This window comes from Micromesistius poutassou (genome assembly GCF_964030765.1).
Source record: "Micromesistius poutassou genome assembly, chromosome: 2".
Taxonomy (NCBI): domain Eukaryota; kingdom Metazoa; phylum Chordata; class Actinopteri; order Gadiformes; family Gadidae; genus Micromesistius; species Micromesistius poutassou.
In genome coordinates, this window is record NC_140272.1 from 23,681,841 (window position 1) to 23,698,807 (window position 16,967).

Sequence of the window (16,967 nt, forward strand, 5' to 3'; positions counted from 1 at the left end):
CGCTGGCAAAGAGCAGAAGGAGAGCCTGCAGCTCCGCCGCTTGCCTCCTTTGTAGATGTCTGTAGGGATCTGAACCGCAGTGTAGGAGTAGTTGACGTTGTTTTTGAAGTTTGCATCGTAGACAAACTCCAGCTTGATATGGGATGGGTTTTCCATGTCCCCATCGCCATCCATGGAGTACTACCAGGACACAGGAGAACATATGGGCTGAGTCCGGGGGCCCCAGGGGGGACATCATACATCATTAAAATGTGGCAAAGCAAAGACGACAAGCAGGGAAAATAACAGAACTGAATCTCATTTTGAAATATGTATTCTCAAATGTGTTCCAATTTGTATCCGACTCACGTAGTCCAGCTCTGCCTTTGAATCATAATAAGCCATGTCCAACTCCTGTACGACAGAAACATACAGACAGGAGGATCAAACCAGGTCAACGCCAATCCTAGAACCAGAATGAAGGTCCTCTTTCAGGCCTTGGAGAATTAGTGGGGCCAAAATAGTTCCACGCTTTTTGCCCATCCTATGGGGATGGTTTAGCGATTCATTTTTTGGTTGAATAACTTTTTGTTGAATAACTAGGATGAATGGCTGGATTTGGTACTCTGTGCTGAATTCTAATCAAACGGCTTGCTAGCACTTTGCCATGTGCGTGCGTGCGTGCGTGCGTGCGTGTGTGCATTTGTGCGTGCGTGCGCATGCCTAAGTGCGTGTGTGCGCGTATAAAAGCACATCACCTCAAAGTCCATCCCTTTACCTTCTCATCCCCGCAGAGTGCGGAGATGAGCGGATGGCCTCAGCCGGGCCGTCTGCTGCTTTGCGCATGAGGAGTTCACAGCGGGAGTGACGGCGCCCGCGGTGAACGGCCCCTCATGAGAGAGATGAGGCAGAGTGGAAGGAGGCATTCAAAGGGCCCGAGGTGCGGGGCCCTTCGATGGGCTAATGAAGCAGACCGATCGGAAAAGTGAGCGTGGATCTGTCTGGGACGGCCCTGAGCTGGACATGAGCTCTCCTTCCTATCACGTCTCCCACCCTGACAGAGCTGTGGCCCCTGGCCCCTGGCCCCTGGCCCCTGGCCCCCGGCCCCCGGCCCCTTTATCTTTACAGGGACAGACCGGAGGCCTGAGGGCCCCTGCTGTCACGGTCAGCAGTTCTAGTTCTGCTGCAGAGAAGAAAACATCAGCCCAGCCTGTTCCCTCCTCTAACCTGCTGCTGATGACTGCACACTAAAAGTATGCAAGATATTTGGTAGGTAATGTCTGCAGTGTGGTACGGATTCATAAAACACGAAGAACAAAATAATCCCTCCCCAAGTTAAAGTTCAATAATGTACAACTTTTATAGTGTTTCATGTAGTCGTAGAGCTTAATATAGTATAGTATACTTTGTGAGCAGGGTAATACAATGTAAAACACATAAGAAATGTGTATTTCACCCGAATGTTTCAATTAAGAGTATGAAAATAATATTGTTCCTTTAGTATATTCTTATCATATATTAACATCTGCTTTTATTATATAATCAAACGTTGTATTATTATAATACAATATTTAAGTATATAATAAAAGCAGATGGTTTGTACATGTGTTAGAGGTAATAGTATACAAGTTTCAGTGTACAAGGAAATAAAACCTAACATAAAGAGAGCTTTAGGATTTTTCCACCTGGAACCTATTTGCCGATCATTTTAAGTCTAATGGATCTAAACTGCCGTTTCCGAAATTGGTCCGATAATCTGCTGAACGGGCTGCAATGTAATCCTTGGTGCAATTACGCGGGGTGAATGTAAAAGGGATGTTTTTCACTGATTATATTCTATCATTATGGAAAGGACCCTTACAGGAAATCACTTTTTGTCTTGGCCTTCAGCTTGATCCGGCCTGTTTGTCGTTGGGTCCGACCGAGGCTCGCTTAAGAGGAAGTCTGAAAGCTCATTGTCTCAACCGCCCCCTTTCTGAAAGGTGTGCGATGCTTTTTGTGCGTCACAGAAGCCTGGCCCTCGCTCTGACCTGAACATCTAAATAAGCTGCAGGCCAGACAGAGCTCAGTTTAAGTTTCACTGCCCCTTTTATAGTAGTGTTGTTATATGTTGTACTTAGTGCTGGTTGTGTATAGCTATAAAGTGTTTCATGTAGTGTATGGTATCGTGTTTAGTGTTGTCATTGATGTTAAGTTAAGTTAAGTTAAGTTACACTGTGTCGTTCCTGACTGCAATTAATAATAACATTGTCCTCATCTCTACATACAAAACACAGCGAGTCAGAAAGGGATGGTGGTTGCCCTGTGGTAAACATAACGCTAGCAATGGTTCAGTGGTAGGGAAAACTCACCAGCTGACATAACGTTTGGTAGCAGCGAGCCACACCAAACAGAAGTCGCTGTTACACTTTATGTGAGACAGCGACTGGCATGGTTAAACCTTTTGGTTAAAACATGGCTACCAATCAAATCCTCCATTTAGAATAGGAAGGGGATTTTCTTCCGGAACCTTACTGTTGATCTCCTGTGTTGTTGTTAGCTCTATCGTCTATTGTTAATACAATTTTATCTCTCAGTCACCCACACCTTTAAGATAACATTAAGCTACGCTTTCTGTTCAGTCTCTCATTCACGCTCTCACTCACGTTTCAATCATTCTCTTCCTGCAACAAGTCAACTCTCACGAGACTTGTCCGTGGGCGAGACTTGGTTGGACACGCTAACCAACCGACGGGATCAGGTGGAAGCAGAATAAACAAGTTGTATTTCTCTGTGGGAATCCTTTCCTTACGATAGAATGTAGTTTGAGCAGACATAAGCACTTTAAGAAGACGTACACTGATGAGCTGTAACCGCCCTGAAGGGTTTACACAGCCGCCCGTTACCCTGGGTTACGGTGTGTCCTCGTTCAATACCTGATCAATGCCAACGTCGGTGGCTGCATTAGGCCCCTTGACATAAAACTAACGAGAAAAAAGGCCTAGGTTGGAAGATCCTGAAGTTCTCTTTTAAGATTTCACTTTTTCTATTCTTCTGTTTCTATTTGTGTGTGTGTTTGCATTGCGTTGTGTTGACCTTGATACCATCATGTGCGTTGTGTTGTGTTGACCTTGATACCATCATGTGTGTTGTGTTGTGTTGTGTTGACCTTGATACCATCATGTGTGCTGCGTTGTGTTGTGTTGACCTTGACACCATAATGTGTGTTGTGTTGTGTTGTGTTGACCTTGATACCATCATGTGTGTTGTGTTGTGTTGTGTTGACCTTGATACCATCATGTGTGTTGCGTTGTGTTGTGTTGACCTTGATACCATAATGTGTGTTGTGTTGTGTTGTGTTGACCTTGATACCATCATGTGTGTTGCGTTGTGTTGTGTTGACCTTGATACCATAATGTGTGTTGTGTTGTGTTGTGTTGTGTTGACCTTGATACTGTCTAGGGCTGCTTGATTATGGAAAAAATCATAATCACGATTATTTTGGTCAATATTGAAATCTTGATTATTCAAACGATTATTTTTGAGTTTGAAAACATGATGCATTTATTCATAATTTCTCTCCAAAAAAAAACACTTTGTAAATGAGAACTTTGAAATTTCCCCTTAAAAAAATACACAAAATGGTCAAATAGAAAATAAAGTCCAGATATGAATCCAGCTGTTCTGCAATTTTTATTAAAAAATCAAAAAAAAAAATAGTTTCAACTCGATTATATTAGTTTGGTGATCGTTTCACTCTGAAATTGAAATCGCGATCAAAATTTGATTAATCACCCAGCCCTAATACCATCAATACCATGTGTGTTGTGCTGTGTTGACCTTGATACCATCATGTGTGTTGTGTTGTGTTGTGTTGACCTTGATACCATCATGTGTGTTGCGTTGTGTTGTGTTGACCTTGATACCATCATGTGTGTTGTGTTGACCTTGATACCATCATGTGTGTTGTGTTGACCTTGATACCATCATGTGTGTTGTGTTGACCTTGATACCATCATGTGTGTTGTGTTGACCTTGATACCATCATGTGTGTTGCGTTGACCTTGATACCATCATGTGTGTTGCGTTGTGTTTACCTTGATACCATCCTGCCAGAGATGCTCTCTCTGGAGACGCTCTGCCTCACTAGCTAACCTCTGAACATCAAAGGGAAAACACAGAAACACAAAAAAACAGAACCATAACGTTGAGCAATAACTATTATTGTTAAAAGACTAATGCTAACAGGGATTACATGGTCATTTGTGTGGACAGTTCATAATAAACTCTAATAATGTCTTATATCACACTTTTATATAGCATTGCTGTCCAGAAATATAAAAACAGGTCTATGGCTACTTGAAGCTAGAAGCATGTCACAAACTTCAAAACCAATCACTTCAAATTTCAAATAAAACCATGATTTGTGTAAAAGGTAGTAACGTGAGCTGACTTACTTCAAGAGCTTTGCGCTTCTTAGCCAGAAGCTTTTCTATGTCAGAAGCCACCTTCTCCACAATCTGGCGGGGTTGATTCTTCACCAAGCTAAATTGTCGTCTCTTTTCATTATATATCTGTACATCGCCATGAATACATAAGCACATCAGCACATTTGTTATTGCATTTTAATCGCAGGTCAGCAATCCTGCTGCAGCACATAACAAATCATCATTAGTCCATCATTCATTCGTTCCACTAATGCCCTTTGTCCTCTGTGAAGGTGCAGCAGGAGGAGGATTCCAGAGGTGTAGATGGAGAGCAGAAAAGACCAGAAGAGAGCAAGATTTTGAAAAATAAAAGCACTCTGCTTTCTCTTCCCCTTCCGTACGTTTCTCTGCTATGGAGAAATGTCGCATTTCACACACCTGTGATTGACCACAAGACGGACACCCCAAACCAATGAGGGAGGAGATGCTGAAGAACACATCATGGCATTCATTTAGTCTCGTATTTATACAAGTTTACAATGTGTAGCATTTCCAATAGATTGCAGCTTAAAATAACTTGGACACATGATTTCAATAATTTTAGCAATAAAATCCCATCCTATAAGTGATATATTCCACCAATACAAAATGCTGACCCGCTGTACCTCATTTTTGTTCAATAATCGTACTGTTGACAATCCCAAAACCCCAGCTAGCCATGCTAGGCTAGTTAGCGTTATGCTAGTTAGCGTCCCACAGTTGCACAGCCAGGTAGAGTGGACAGGTCTTTGTTTGTGAGGTTTGACTATTCTGAAAGTCTAACCGTCACACAACACACCTGGTGGTTCAATATTTGCGGAGCCCTTCAATGAACACATTCAGCAGGAGGGCTGGGGCCAGACCCTCAGCCGCTCTGGAAGGGGCGTGTTCTCAGCAAGGTCATCACATCATTCGTTTGCAGCAACAAAAGGCGTGTTATTTATCACCGAGCCCTGTTTCAGAGGACGCAGTACGTGATAACGAGTTCTGTCGCAATAGATGATAATCTGCTTGTGGCGTCGTGCTTTTGGATTGCAAAACTGAGTGGGATGAATCCTCAACCAGTTTGTGCTTGTTTCCAGTGGAGGAGGGGATTACTGGAAATGAATGAGAAGCAAGTCCACACTGTGGCCTGACCATCTGCTCTGCTGGCACACACCAGCGGCCCCCTGCGTCTCCCTCCCACACACACACACACACACACACATGCACACACACACACACACATGCACACACACACACACGCACACACGCACACATATACACACACACGGACACACACAAACACATATACATACGTTGAATCTCTATGTTTCTGAACAAAATAATTTGCTAGATATAAACGTTTCTAGAGTTTATCGACGTACGGGTTTGGATAAACTGCTCGTTGCGCTTTTGATGCTCTCTGCTGTTTTGAGGGAACAGAACGGTGGCAGGCCGCTCTCTGTACGAGACCCAAACGACTCATTACAGAACACCCAGCTCAAACATGTGGCGCAACGAGCCTCGCTTTGGTTCTGACCCCCCCAGCCCCCAGTCATCGTGTTTGTCCATGTGCTCTTGTTTACGGCCTATGGCACATCATGTATATCCTGTATGTTATACATGAGCATTTTATGTGCATACAATATTTCGTAATGACCCCCAAAATAAACGGGTTCTAGGTTCCTGTGATGGGAGCGGGACGCTGTGACGAGGAACATTAACGTTAGACGACGTCAGCACAGTTAAGAGTTAATGGGTTCTATGCAAAGTGTCATTTACACAAATGCAGAGGAGAACGTATCCCCTTAATAGTGCATTTCAGTCGTTTATTAATGTATAGATATAGATCGATTATAGAGCAGCCCAGCGCCGGACAGACCTGCCCCTCCCTGAGTGCCGCCCACAACGACCCCTCGTGTTTCAGAGGTCACGCCTCATCCTCATGTGTAGCGACTAATGCTGCGTATTCCCGTACGCTGTACCCCTACTGCCCCCTGTACCCCTACTGCCCCCTGTACCCCTACTGCCCCCTGTACCCCTACTGCCCCCTGTACCCCTACTGCCCCCTGTACCCCTACTGCCCCCTACTGCCCCCTGTACCCCTACTGCCCCCTGTACCCCTACTGCCCCCTGTACCCCTACTGCCCCCTGCTGCCCCCTGTACCCCTACTGCCCCCTGTACCCCTACTGCCCCCTACTGCCCCCTGTAGCCCTACTGCCCCCTGTACCCCTACTGCCCCCTGTACCCCTACTGCCCCCTACTGCCCCCTGTACCCCTACTGCCCCCTGTACCCCTACTGCCCCCTACTGCCCCCTGTACCCCTACTGCCCCCTGTACCCCTACTGCCCCCTGTACCCCTACTGCCCCCTACTGCCCCCTGTACCCCTACTGCCCCCTGTACCCCTACTGCCCCCTACTGCCCCCTGTACCCCTACTGCCCCCTACTGCCCCCTGTACCCCTACTGCCCCCTGCCCCCCTACTGCCCCCTGTACCCCTACTGCCCCCTGTACCCCTACTGCCCCCTGTACCCCTACTGCCCCCTACTGCCCCCTACTGCCCCCTGTACCCCTACTGCCCCCTGTACCCCTACTGCCCCCTGTACCCCTACTGCCCCCTACTGCCCCCTGTACCCCTACTGCCCCCTGTACCCCTACTGCCCCCTGTACCCCTACTGCCCCCTGCTGCCCCCTGTACCCCTACTGCCCCCTACTGCCCCCTGTACCCCTACTGCCCCCTACTGCCCCCTGTACCCCTACTGCCCCCTACTGCCCCCTGTACCCCTACTGCCCCCTGTACCCCTACTGCCCCCTACTGCCCCCTGTACCCCTACTGCCCCCTACTGCCCCCTGTACCCCTACTGCCCCCTGTACCCCTACTGCCCCCTACTGCCCCCTGTACCCCTACTGCCCCCTACTGCCCCCTGTACCCCTACTGCCCCCTGTACCCCTACTGCCCCCTGTAGCCCTACTGCCCCCTGTACCCCTACTGCCCCCTGTACCCCTACTGCCCCCTGTACCCCTACTGCCCCCTACTGCCCCCTGTACCCCTACTGCCCCCTGTACCCCTACTGCCCCCTGTACCCCTACTGCCCCCTGTACCCCTACTGCCCCCTGTAGCCCTACTGCCCCCTACTGCCCCCTGTACCCCTACTGCCCCCTGTACCCCTACTGCCCCCTGTACCCCTACTGCCCCCTGCCCCCTGTACCCCTACTGCCCCCTGTACCCCTACTGCCCCCTACTGCCCCCTGTACCCCTACTGCCCCCTGTACCCCTACTGCCCCCTACTGCCCCCTGTACCCCTACTGCCCCCTGTACCCCTACTGCCCCCTGCCCCCTGTACCCCTACTGCCCCCTGTACCCCTACTGCCCCCTACTGCCCCCTGTACCCCTACTGCCCCCTACTGCCCCCTGTACCCCTACTGCCCCCTACTGCCCCCTGTACCCCTACTGCCCCCTACTGCCCCCTGTACCCCTACTGCCCCCTGTACCCCTACTGCCCCCTGTACCCCTACTGCCCCCTGCTGCCCCCTGTACCCCTACTGCCCCCTACTGCCCCCTGTACCCCTACTGCCCCCTGTACCCCTACTGCCCCCTGTACCCCTACTGCCCCCTGTACCCCTACTGCCCCCTGCTGCCCCCTGTACCCCTACTGCCCCCTGTACCCCTACTGCCCCCTGTACCCCTACTGCCCCCTGTACCCCTACTGCCCCCTGTACCCCTACTGCCCAGAAGCAGCTGGAGACTCGGTCTCTAATATTTAAATACATGTCGGGGCTCTAGCCTACAGGAAGTGACTCACAAAGCCTCAGCAACGATCCACGATCCAACACGCATGTATGAGAACACGACCAGTGAAATGCTCATTCACTTTAATCTCACAAGGGGGGCGGGCTCCTCTCGACCATTCGACCCCAGAATTGTCTGTGGTTTTGGGGGTTAGGGTTAGATTCATTGACAGCAACGCTTTGCGTTTCCAGTGCATTTCTGGATGGAGAATTTGACGCTGCTTTGTGAGCCTTGCCTGTAGGGCTGGGGCCCCAAATTGATTTGAATAGACCTAATCCCAGATTCAGAGACAGACGTCTCTGATCCAGAAGCCGTTCTAGGCTCCCATTAATGGTGCGTTATTTTAAATCGTTGTTTTAAATGGTCGTATGACCTCTCAGGGAGGGATTGCATCACTTCCTGTTGGGCTGGAACCAACAAATTGATTATCTTGTAAGTCCTTTAAGCCCTCTTCAATATAGACCCCATGTCTATAGCTTATCCCAAGTGTGATAAACCCCTAGACCACCCACCAATTACATCACTTCCTGCCTCCACACACATTCACTCACACACAATTTAGAGCATACTAGTGTCTACTCACCAACTCAATAACATGTTTGATCATTTAGACGATTTAAATACATTCCACATTCCATCTTGTGAAATTCAAAAACTATTAATCTGGTTATTTTATCCGTTATTCTGATCAATACGCAGCTTGCCATGATGATTGCAGTAAACAACAGAAACAGTCGATCCACACTGAGCATCATTAATAACCTCTCACACACGAGGGCGTCGTTGCCTCGGCGGCCCTCTGGGAGGCGCTGTTCTGTCTATTTCCGATCCAGCCAGCCTAGTTTACGACAAAAACAAAACCATTCACCGCAACTCAGCTGTCGAACTTATCGTCTTATGGCAACAAGCGCGCTGTGGTTTGGAATAAAAATTAATATTTAAATTGGCAAATGTAAATAAACGAGTAAACAAAATATGTGCACTTTCAAGGTGAAGCTCATCACAGCGTCTCGCTCCGATCACAGGAACAAATCACATCTCATTTCGGGGGTTCAGAATATTGTGTTCATTCGTGCATATTACATAAAATAAAATGATTACCATCGGTCATAAACAACCGCATATGTACGATAAGTGGGGGCTGGGGAACTAAAATATAGCTCATTGCACCACGTGTTAGAAATACATCTTGTGTAATAAAATATATAAATTGTGTTATTTCTTAATGAGAGTATAGCCTACCCCGATTCTATTCCATCGAAACACCAACTGTGCATCAAAAGAGCCACGAGCAGTTAAAACCATTACATTGATATAATGTATCACGCTCGCCACTGACACACACACACACACACACACACACACACAAAAGCTGACTCGCTAAAAACAAAAGCTATTAGATACGCACAACCAGCCAGGGAGCACAGACATCTTGTTAAAGGTTGTTTACGCGCCTGAAATGAGTCTCAGAACGCCACCAGAGAAAAGGACAGCATCGATATTGAAACGTGTAATCGTCTCCGGTTTGTGTCAGCTGCTGAGCTGTTACACTAACAGCGGGTAAACACAAGCGTACACAGAGCCTGCTGCCGGCTGGAGGTCTCATTGTGTTCAGCGTACGAACCCCTTTGAGCTGCTGGGCTCCGGTGATGTGCTGGAACACTTTGTCAATCTCCTGCTCAATCCTCCGGCCCCAGTGCATGATGCTGTGGACAGACAAGCACATCCACAGCGTTAACCAGGGATAACCACGTCTGTGCTCAACCTAAAGCTAGGGTAGGACATTGATTTAAAGGATTTTGTGTCAGAAAATGAAATAAATCCGGTGTCTGGCAGTGGCAGGCCTGTAATAAGCCCGTCCCATCGCGTCCTTCAGCCCCGATGACGCGTCCCCCTCCCTAACCGACCACCTGTGAATACTTGTTAGCGTTCGCACGTTAGCGCTGTCACAACGCTTTCTTTCTTCGACACAATACCTTGAAAAATGTACATAACATGGAGGGAATACTAAAAGATAAATATAACAAGGCATATAACATGATTACAATGTACGCCAGCAGACTGTACATAATGATTAGAACCTTTTTACATGAATGAAAACAATATTCTTCTCGGTGTAACGACACTGCAGGCAATGAGTACTGAAACCGTTTCAAACATTCATCAATATGGATAAAAAAATCAGTTTGACAACACTATCATGTACTCATTGGGCATCAACAGATTCTTCTGAGCGGCACACCTATTGCTAAAGAAAGCAAGCTAGTCACGTGTTGGGGGAATGGTTCGGGAGGGGGGGTCTGTAGGGAGGCAGGTCTCTCTAAACTGCCAACCATCGCTGCAATAGGAGTCAGGAAAACTTTGAACAATGCAGGGACATATATGCTAACATATGTTATACCACAGCTAGCACAACATATAATGATCCGTTCCAAGGTTGTGCATTATTGTTTTCAATAACGCGACAATTATGCCTTTTAACTGTTTTAAGTCAATGCGCTAAAATACCAACATTAACAGCAACGGTCAAACACATCTATCAACCAAACGTACAACTGAACACTTTTGGATTGTTGGCGTCGAAGTTTCTAACTGCTTGAGTAGGATGAAGTCGACATAACACCTTGGCCGCCAGAGCCCCAAAATGGTCCAATCATATTTAAGCAGCCAAAAAGCGGGATTAACAATCATCAAACTTGGTGCAGTTAAAGGCACATGGGTCCAGATTAATTGCTTTGAGGTTAATCCAGATTCCAATTCCCATTCCAGATTAGTCAATAGGGGGGCACTATAGCAATCGAAATGCAAACTTTGGAAGGTCATATTTCTTGACAACTTTGACCTCCGATCATGAATTATTATTTTATTCTCTCCTCACAATGGAGAAATACTCCTAAGAAACCCATCATCTGTATAGACATGGCCGCCAGACAGCCAAAGAAGCCCAATCAATTCAAGGTGCCTAAAGGCGGTTCATTTAGGGCCATCGTCACCAAACAATAAGGGAAAGCTACAGCAATTGTTTGAAAAACTTTGAGCAAGCATAACTCGTAACCCCTTCGACACACGGTCATGAAACTTTGTATTCTAATAACCAGTGTTTATAAACAAAGGTCATAATGGTCTGTTTTAGGCTTGGCCTCTGATCAATTATTTATATTATTTTATCCATCATAGAGAGAACGCAAGCACTTACAATTGATAGGTTAACCCGTTCCACGAATACAACACAGCTAGGATAAGATGCTACACAAGAGTTTAATTTTAAGTGCCAGGATGTACAACATACAATAAGTAAATACATTAAGTGCAGGATGTACCGACATACAATAAGTGCATACATTTAGTGCCAGGATTTACAAACATACAATAAGTGCATAAGAGGGGTGTTTTTAGTCCAGGTGAACTCTGAACAAGTGAGTCTTGAGTCTCTTGCGGAAGCTGGTGAGCGACTCTGCGGTCCTGACATCGGCAGGGAGCTCATTCCACCACTGCGGTGCCAAAACAGAGAAGAGTTGTGATGCTACCAGACGTCCAGCTGAGGTAGTTGTGCGGAGCGCTCAAGCTAGCGTGTGTGATCTGACTTATGTTTGGAGGCAGGCAGGGGCAGTTCGCCTTGTAGGCCAGTACCTTTGTCTTGATTCTGATGCAAGCTACTACAGGGAGCCAGTGGAGGTTATGAAATCTAGTATATAGGGAGAACAGAAGGGGTCACAGTACTGAGCCTTGAGGGACACCAGTGTCAAGAGTGCAGGGTTTGGACAAGGAGCCATTCCATGTGACCTGATAGGTGCGATTCATCAGGTAGAATGTGAACCAGGATAGTGCAGTCAGGGATGCCGAGTTCAGCAAGAGTGGCGAGGAGGATCTGGTGGTTCACGCTGTCGAACGCCCCGGACAGGTCGTGGAGAATGAGAACCGATGAGAGGGACAAGGCTCTGGCGGCACTTAGCAACTCAGTCACCGCAAGTAGAGCCGTCTCAGTGGAGTGTGCAGGCTTGAAGCCTGACTGGTGAGGTAAGAGGAGAAGTTGGTAAGAGATGGCACGTTCCAATGTGTAGTTCCGAATGCCAATGGTGTCAAGGGTCGGTTTCTTAAGGAGCAGCTTGATTCTAGCTTGAAGGACGCTGGAATAAGGCCTGAAGTGAGGGAGGGGCTGATGAGGGTGGTGAGGAATGGCAGGATGTCGCTCGAGACGGACTGGAGGAGGGAGGAGGGGATCGGCTCACAGGTCAGGTGGTTGCGTGGTTCAACTATTCTGTGGAAATCTTCAGAGGAGAGAGGATTAAAGCGGGTAGAAACAGAGGTGTGGCTAGGGGGAGGGAGGACAGCGGCGGGGGGTAAAGAGGAGCTGTCGTCCTTCACCTTCTGGGTAAAGAAGTCAACAGAGTCTTCAGCTGTGAGGGAGGAAGGGAGGGGAGGGAGGGGAGGTGAGGGAGGAAGAGAACATGGAAAACAGGTTTCTGGGGTTGGAGGAGAGGAGTTGATTTTGATTCACTCTCGCTGTCTCACACACTGACACCGTCTGTGAACAGCCTCTCCTCTTCATGCTCTGAATAAAAACATGCGCGGTATGAGAGATGTTTGATATTCCCTGCAGAGTGGCCGGCCAGCCAAATTCATTAATAACATCAAACATTAGATGAGTTCCTGAATCTGTATGAGGGATGCCAGAAATACCAGAAAACTCTACTCTGAAATACCAGAAAAATCACTATGACTAGTAAAAATGTTTTGGTGTGAAAGAGGCTGCGAAAGTATCCACAAATGTACACATGGGAAACGAGACAGAGGGGAGAGGGTCCGCCCACCTCAGAGCCCCCTGATTAACACAAGGAATTATGAAATAAAAGTCCTTTGATATTAATAACAATTAACAAAAAACGATTTATTTATTTAACTATATTGATTCATTTATATATAAATAGTAGCTTATATTTATTGCCTGATTTATCGATTTCAGGATTTATTTCATAACCATATTTATTTATAATATTGGCAAATTGATTTAATATTGACTCAAATGGCATTCGAACATTTCTGAGATTAAAGGGTTTTAACAATAGTTAACATGAGGTGGACTGCACACTCTGGGGTTGGTTGAGCTGAGCAGTGTTTGTGACTCGGGATGAAGAGATGAGCTCATCCTCCATGGCTGAGCGTTTGTTTTCAGATCAAGACAGATTCAGCTGTCGGTGAGAAGGCGGCTGTTTTAGAGAGGGATTTTATAATGTGTTTTTTGGCCACGCATCGATCTGTATGCCTCACATGATTCACCACATTTGATCATAATCGGACTGAAAGGATTTAGAAAGACTATAATATAACTGCCAATCATCTTTTTAATTACTGTATTCGTTCATGTTGTGTAAATGGCTAGATCAAAATAATCGCCACTATACGTATGTAGGCATAACTATATCTAGGGTCAGCTAACTATATCTACGGCATCAGAAATCAAATCAGGACTCCCTGATTTGAACCCCCTCCACACACACTCGTGTGTCATTCCCACTCTGTCAGTGCAGACCACCACAATGGATTTCCATCTTTCTGCCAAAACCACAAGCAGCGGCTAGACTCTATCAGGGGGATCCGATTCCTGGCTTCTTCACCCCACAGAGAAGAAATCAATAATCAATCAATAATCAATAATAATCAATAATGTATCGATACACTTTGTTCAAACATAAATCTCTCCTGATTTAAATGGCAATAAACTCCATGTAGGGCTGTTTAAGAGAAACGTGACTATCCTTATTCAGACACAGCCTTCTTTACAAGAGCTGCCAACACTGGCCATCGTCAAACTAATGGTGGAGTCATTTCAATGTGCAATCCGGTACGATGAACAAAAACTGAATTTTCATTTCAATTCATCATCAAACCATCCCCCATGACCAAAGAAATGCAGACCTACAGCCTGCTGTCTCTACTCCACACGGCCCAGTGTGTCCATACTGTGTCTATGCAGACCTACAGCCTGCTGTCTCTACTCCACACAGTGTGTCCATACTGTGTCTATGCAGACCTACAGCCTGCTGTCTCTACTCCACACAGTGTGTCCATACTGTGTCTATGCAGACCTACAGCCTGCTGTCTCTACTCCACACAGTGTGTCCATACTGTGTCTATGCAGACCTACAGCCTGCTGTCTCTCCTCCACACCGCCCAGTGTGTCTGGGTGGAACCGAGGGTTCTCCTTAGACACTAATGGGTCTTAAAGAGGCGGGTGATTGACGGCTGTCTGAGGAGATGAAGGAGGCCACACCTTAGCTCCACTGAGACGCCTCCTGCATTCCGTGATGTGGACTTTGATTGACGGGCAACTGAGAGGCGGAGGGAACGCTTTCCCCAAAGTCGTGCCTCAGGTGATGTCAAACACTCTCGACGCTCCTGCGTCTTCTGGAGGTGGAGTGGCTGACGGTTCGAGGGTTTTCACACCGTTTCATCGTTCTGTCACAGATCCCTTTACATGCAGTCAAGAGGAAACAGAATGGTACGTTTCCGTACCACACACACACACACACACACACACACACACACACACACACACACACACACACACACACACACACACACACACACACACACACACACACACACCTGCCCCTGGGACGAGAGGGAGGGAAGCAGAGAGAGGGGGTGTGGGGGGCTGGCCTACATGCTGAGAAGCCCATATTCCCATCCAGAGCCAGGAGCTGGGGGGGATGGGGGGGATGGGGGGGATGGGGGGAGGGCGCTGAGAGGGTGGAGTAACGTCGAGATGAAGGAATGGTGGGAGGCAGGCAGCGGGGATGGAAGCCATGTGCAGCGGATGTAGATTCCATGTCTTGCAGCCATTTGTAAATAGAACGTGATTCAGTTTTCCTTTGCTGAGCTGCAGGAGGACAGCAGGTCCAAGACAGCAGGAGCTCCGTGATGCTGCTTCAGAACAGAAACTGAACCACAGGATGAGAGAAATGAGGTGCTAGCACCCTGCAGCACCCCAATTAATCATAAACACGCACACGCACACACACACACACACACACACACACACACACATCCCCCACCCTCCTACACATCGACAAATGCAAACGACTCCATGATTTATAGATCCCTCTCCTAATTGGTAAATAAAGCTGTCATGCACCGCTGTGATTGGTCAGAAGTCTCTAAGCCAAGACCGCCGCAACATCTGGCGGACGCTCCCTCCAGCCAGTGCAGCGCGGCCTCAGGCGCCAGCTGGACTCAGCGCCTAATGAGGTCATCAACAGCCGTGAGGATATGTCACTAATTATTGTAATTGGTATGCGGTGCAGCTGTGGACCTCTTGTAAGGGCCGGGTGCTCGTCATGGCGTGATTAAGCTGACCTGCTACACCCATACGCTGCGTCATGAGAGGGAGCTGGATAACTAACAAACTGTTCTCTGAGTTATCCTACAATGGGAGGACCAGGCGGAGGCCTAGACCTGACAGAGGAAGCCGCTTCCACTCAACTCCAGCCTCCTTCTCGCTCCGCTGAAAGCTAAAGCGTAATGCTAGGCCCAGTAACTTTGAATGAGCAGAATCCGTTTATCACAGAAGAGACGAAACCAGGAGCCACCAGGCCCGACGGAGCCAGGGATGTTGACGTTGTCATGGAAGCGGGGAGGTGCTGGTTCCCGTCCTGAGACTTCAGAGGCTCTGACAGCTTCATGCTTCACCGCACAATTCAATCACTGCACACTGGAACGTCATCATTCACGTTCTGGACTGAGGAGAACAAAACTGTGAAGTTCTTACCATGCTTTCTCTGAGGGGGGGGGGGGGGGGGGGTTATGTCAAATTATGTAACGCAACGGATGCAACGCTGGTAATTGAAGGAAGTGTGCTGATTGATACAAGTGTTGCTTTGGAGTAACGAACAACTAAAGTTCCTTCTAAGCAACCGATATGTGATCAATGAAGGAGTGCGATGCTCTTACGTGTATTGCTGAGGGAAGGTGAGCGCGTCGGATCCAGGCCGGGACGCCAGCAGAATCAAGAGGATCATCTGGATGGAGACCAGGCAGACGACCAAGCTGGAAGACTGTTTGCCTATCGCCATTTTTCCATTAAAAAAAAATCCCGTTACCGGGGGGCTCCGAGGCTGAAAACAAAGAGCTCCTTCAGAAGAACGAAAGGCAACACAATCGCCCAACACGCTACGGCTAGTTCATCGCCGTGGTCGTCACGTTTCCTACTCTCGTCATATCGATACCACAGACGTCGGCGTCGGACGTGAGAGCATCACGGAGCGCTGGATGCGGAGTGATGCTCGGAGGAGACTGTAGTACCGCAGAGCGCCCGCTCCGCGCCCCCCGCCCGCTCCTTCGGTCCAGGAGGAAGACACGGGGCGATGGAGAACCGGACGGCCCGAGCGGCATCCCCACATTCAAGCAGTTTACAGGCTATTAGTGCCCGGAAAATACTTTAAATATAAAGACCGATAAAGCCTGAAATAAGTGGCTGAAATTAAATGGTATGCGCTCGAGGCCTCTTTGGACCGTACCATGTATGAGTGGGTTGGGTGTGTGAGCGTTATTTCAGAGGGTCATTCAATTACCACATTATCTAATCTTACCAAACCCCAATAGTTATCAAGGCTTTATACCAGTCAAACGTCCCCCTTATCTAAGGAGTGTGTTGATTCCTAAGCAATAAAATATCTTCAACTCACCTAATTATCCAGCGCTACACTATGGGAGCAGTTTTTGGTACTATCACTTTGTACGAAACACTGACCAGTGGCGGTTCTAGACCCGT

At 47.7% G+C, this 16,967-nt stretch overlaps 1 protein-coding gene across 1 annotated transcript in view; it reads right to left on the bottom strand.

Moving 5' to 3' along the window:
- cacna2d2b (calcium channel, voltage-dependent, alpha 2/delta subunit 2b) overlaps nt 1–16,905 on the bottom strand; it is a 36,486-nt gene extending 19,581 nt beyond the window's left edge. Inside the window, exons 1-6 of the mRNA XM_084463520.1 lie at nt 16,148–16,905; nt 9,822–9,903; nt 4,416–4,532; nt 4,056–4,115; nt 349–393; nt 45–180 (exon numbers count right to left, since the gene is read on the bottom strand). Coding sequence (XP_084319646.1) covers nt 45–180; nt 349–393; nt 4,056–4,115; nt 4,416–4,532; nt 9,822–9,903; nt 16,148–16,269 — 562 coding nt within the window. The 5' untranslated portion in view covers nt 16,270–16,905. The remainder of the gene's footprint in view (nt 1–44; nt 181–348; nt 394–4,055; nt 4,116–4,415; nt 4,533–9,821; nt 9,904–16,147) is intronic.
- Between the last annotated feature and the right edge of the window lie 62 nt (nt 16,906–16,967).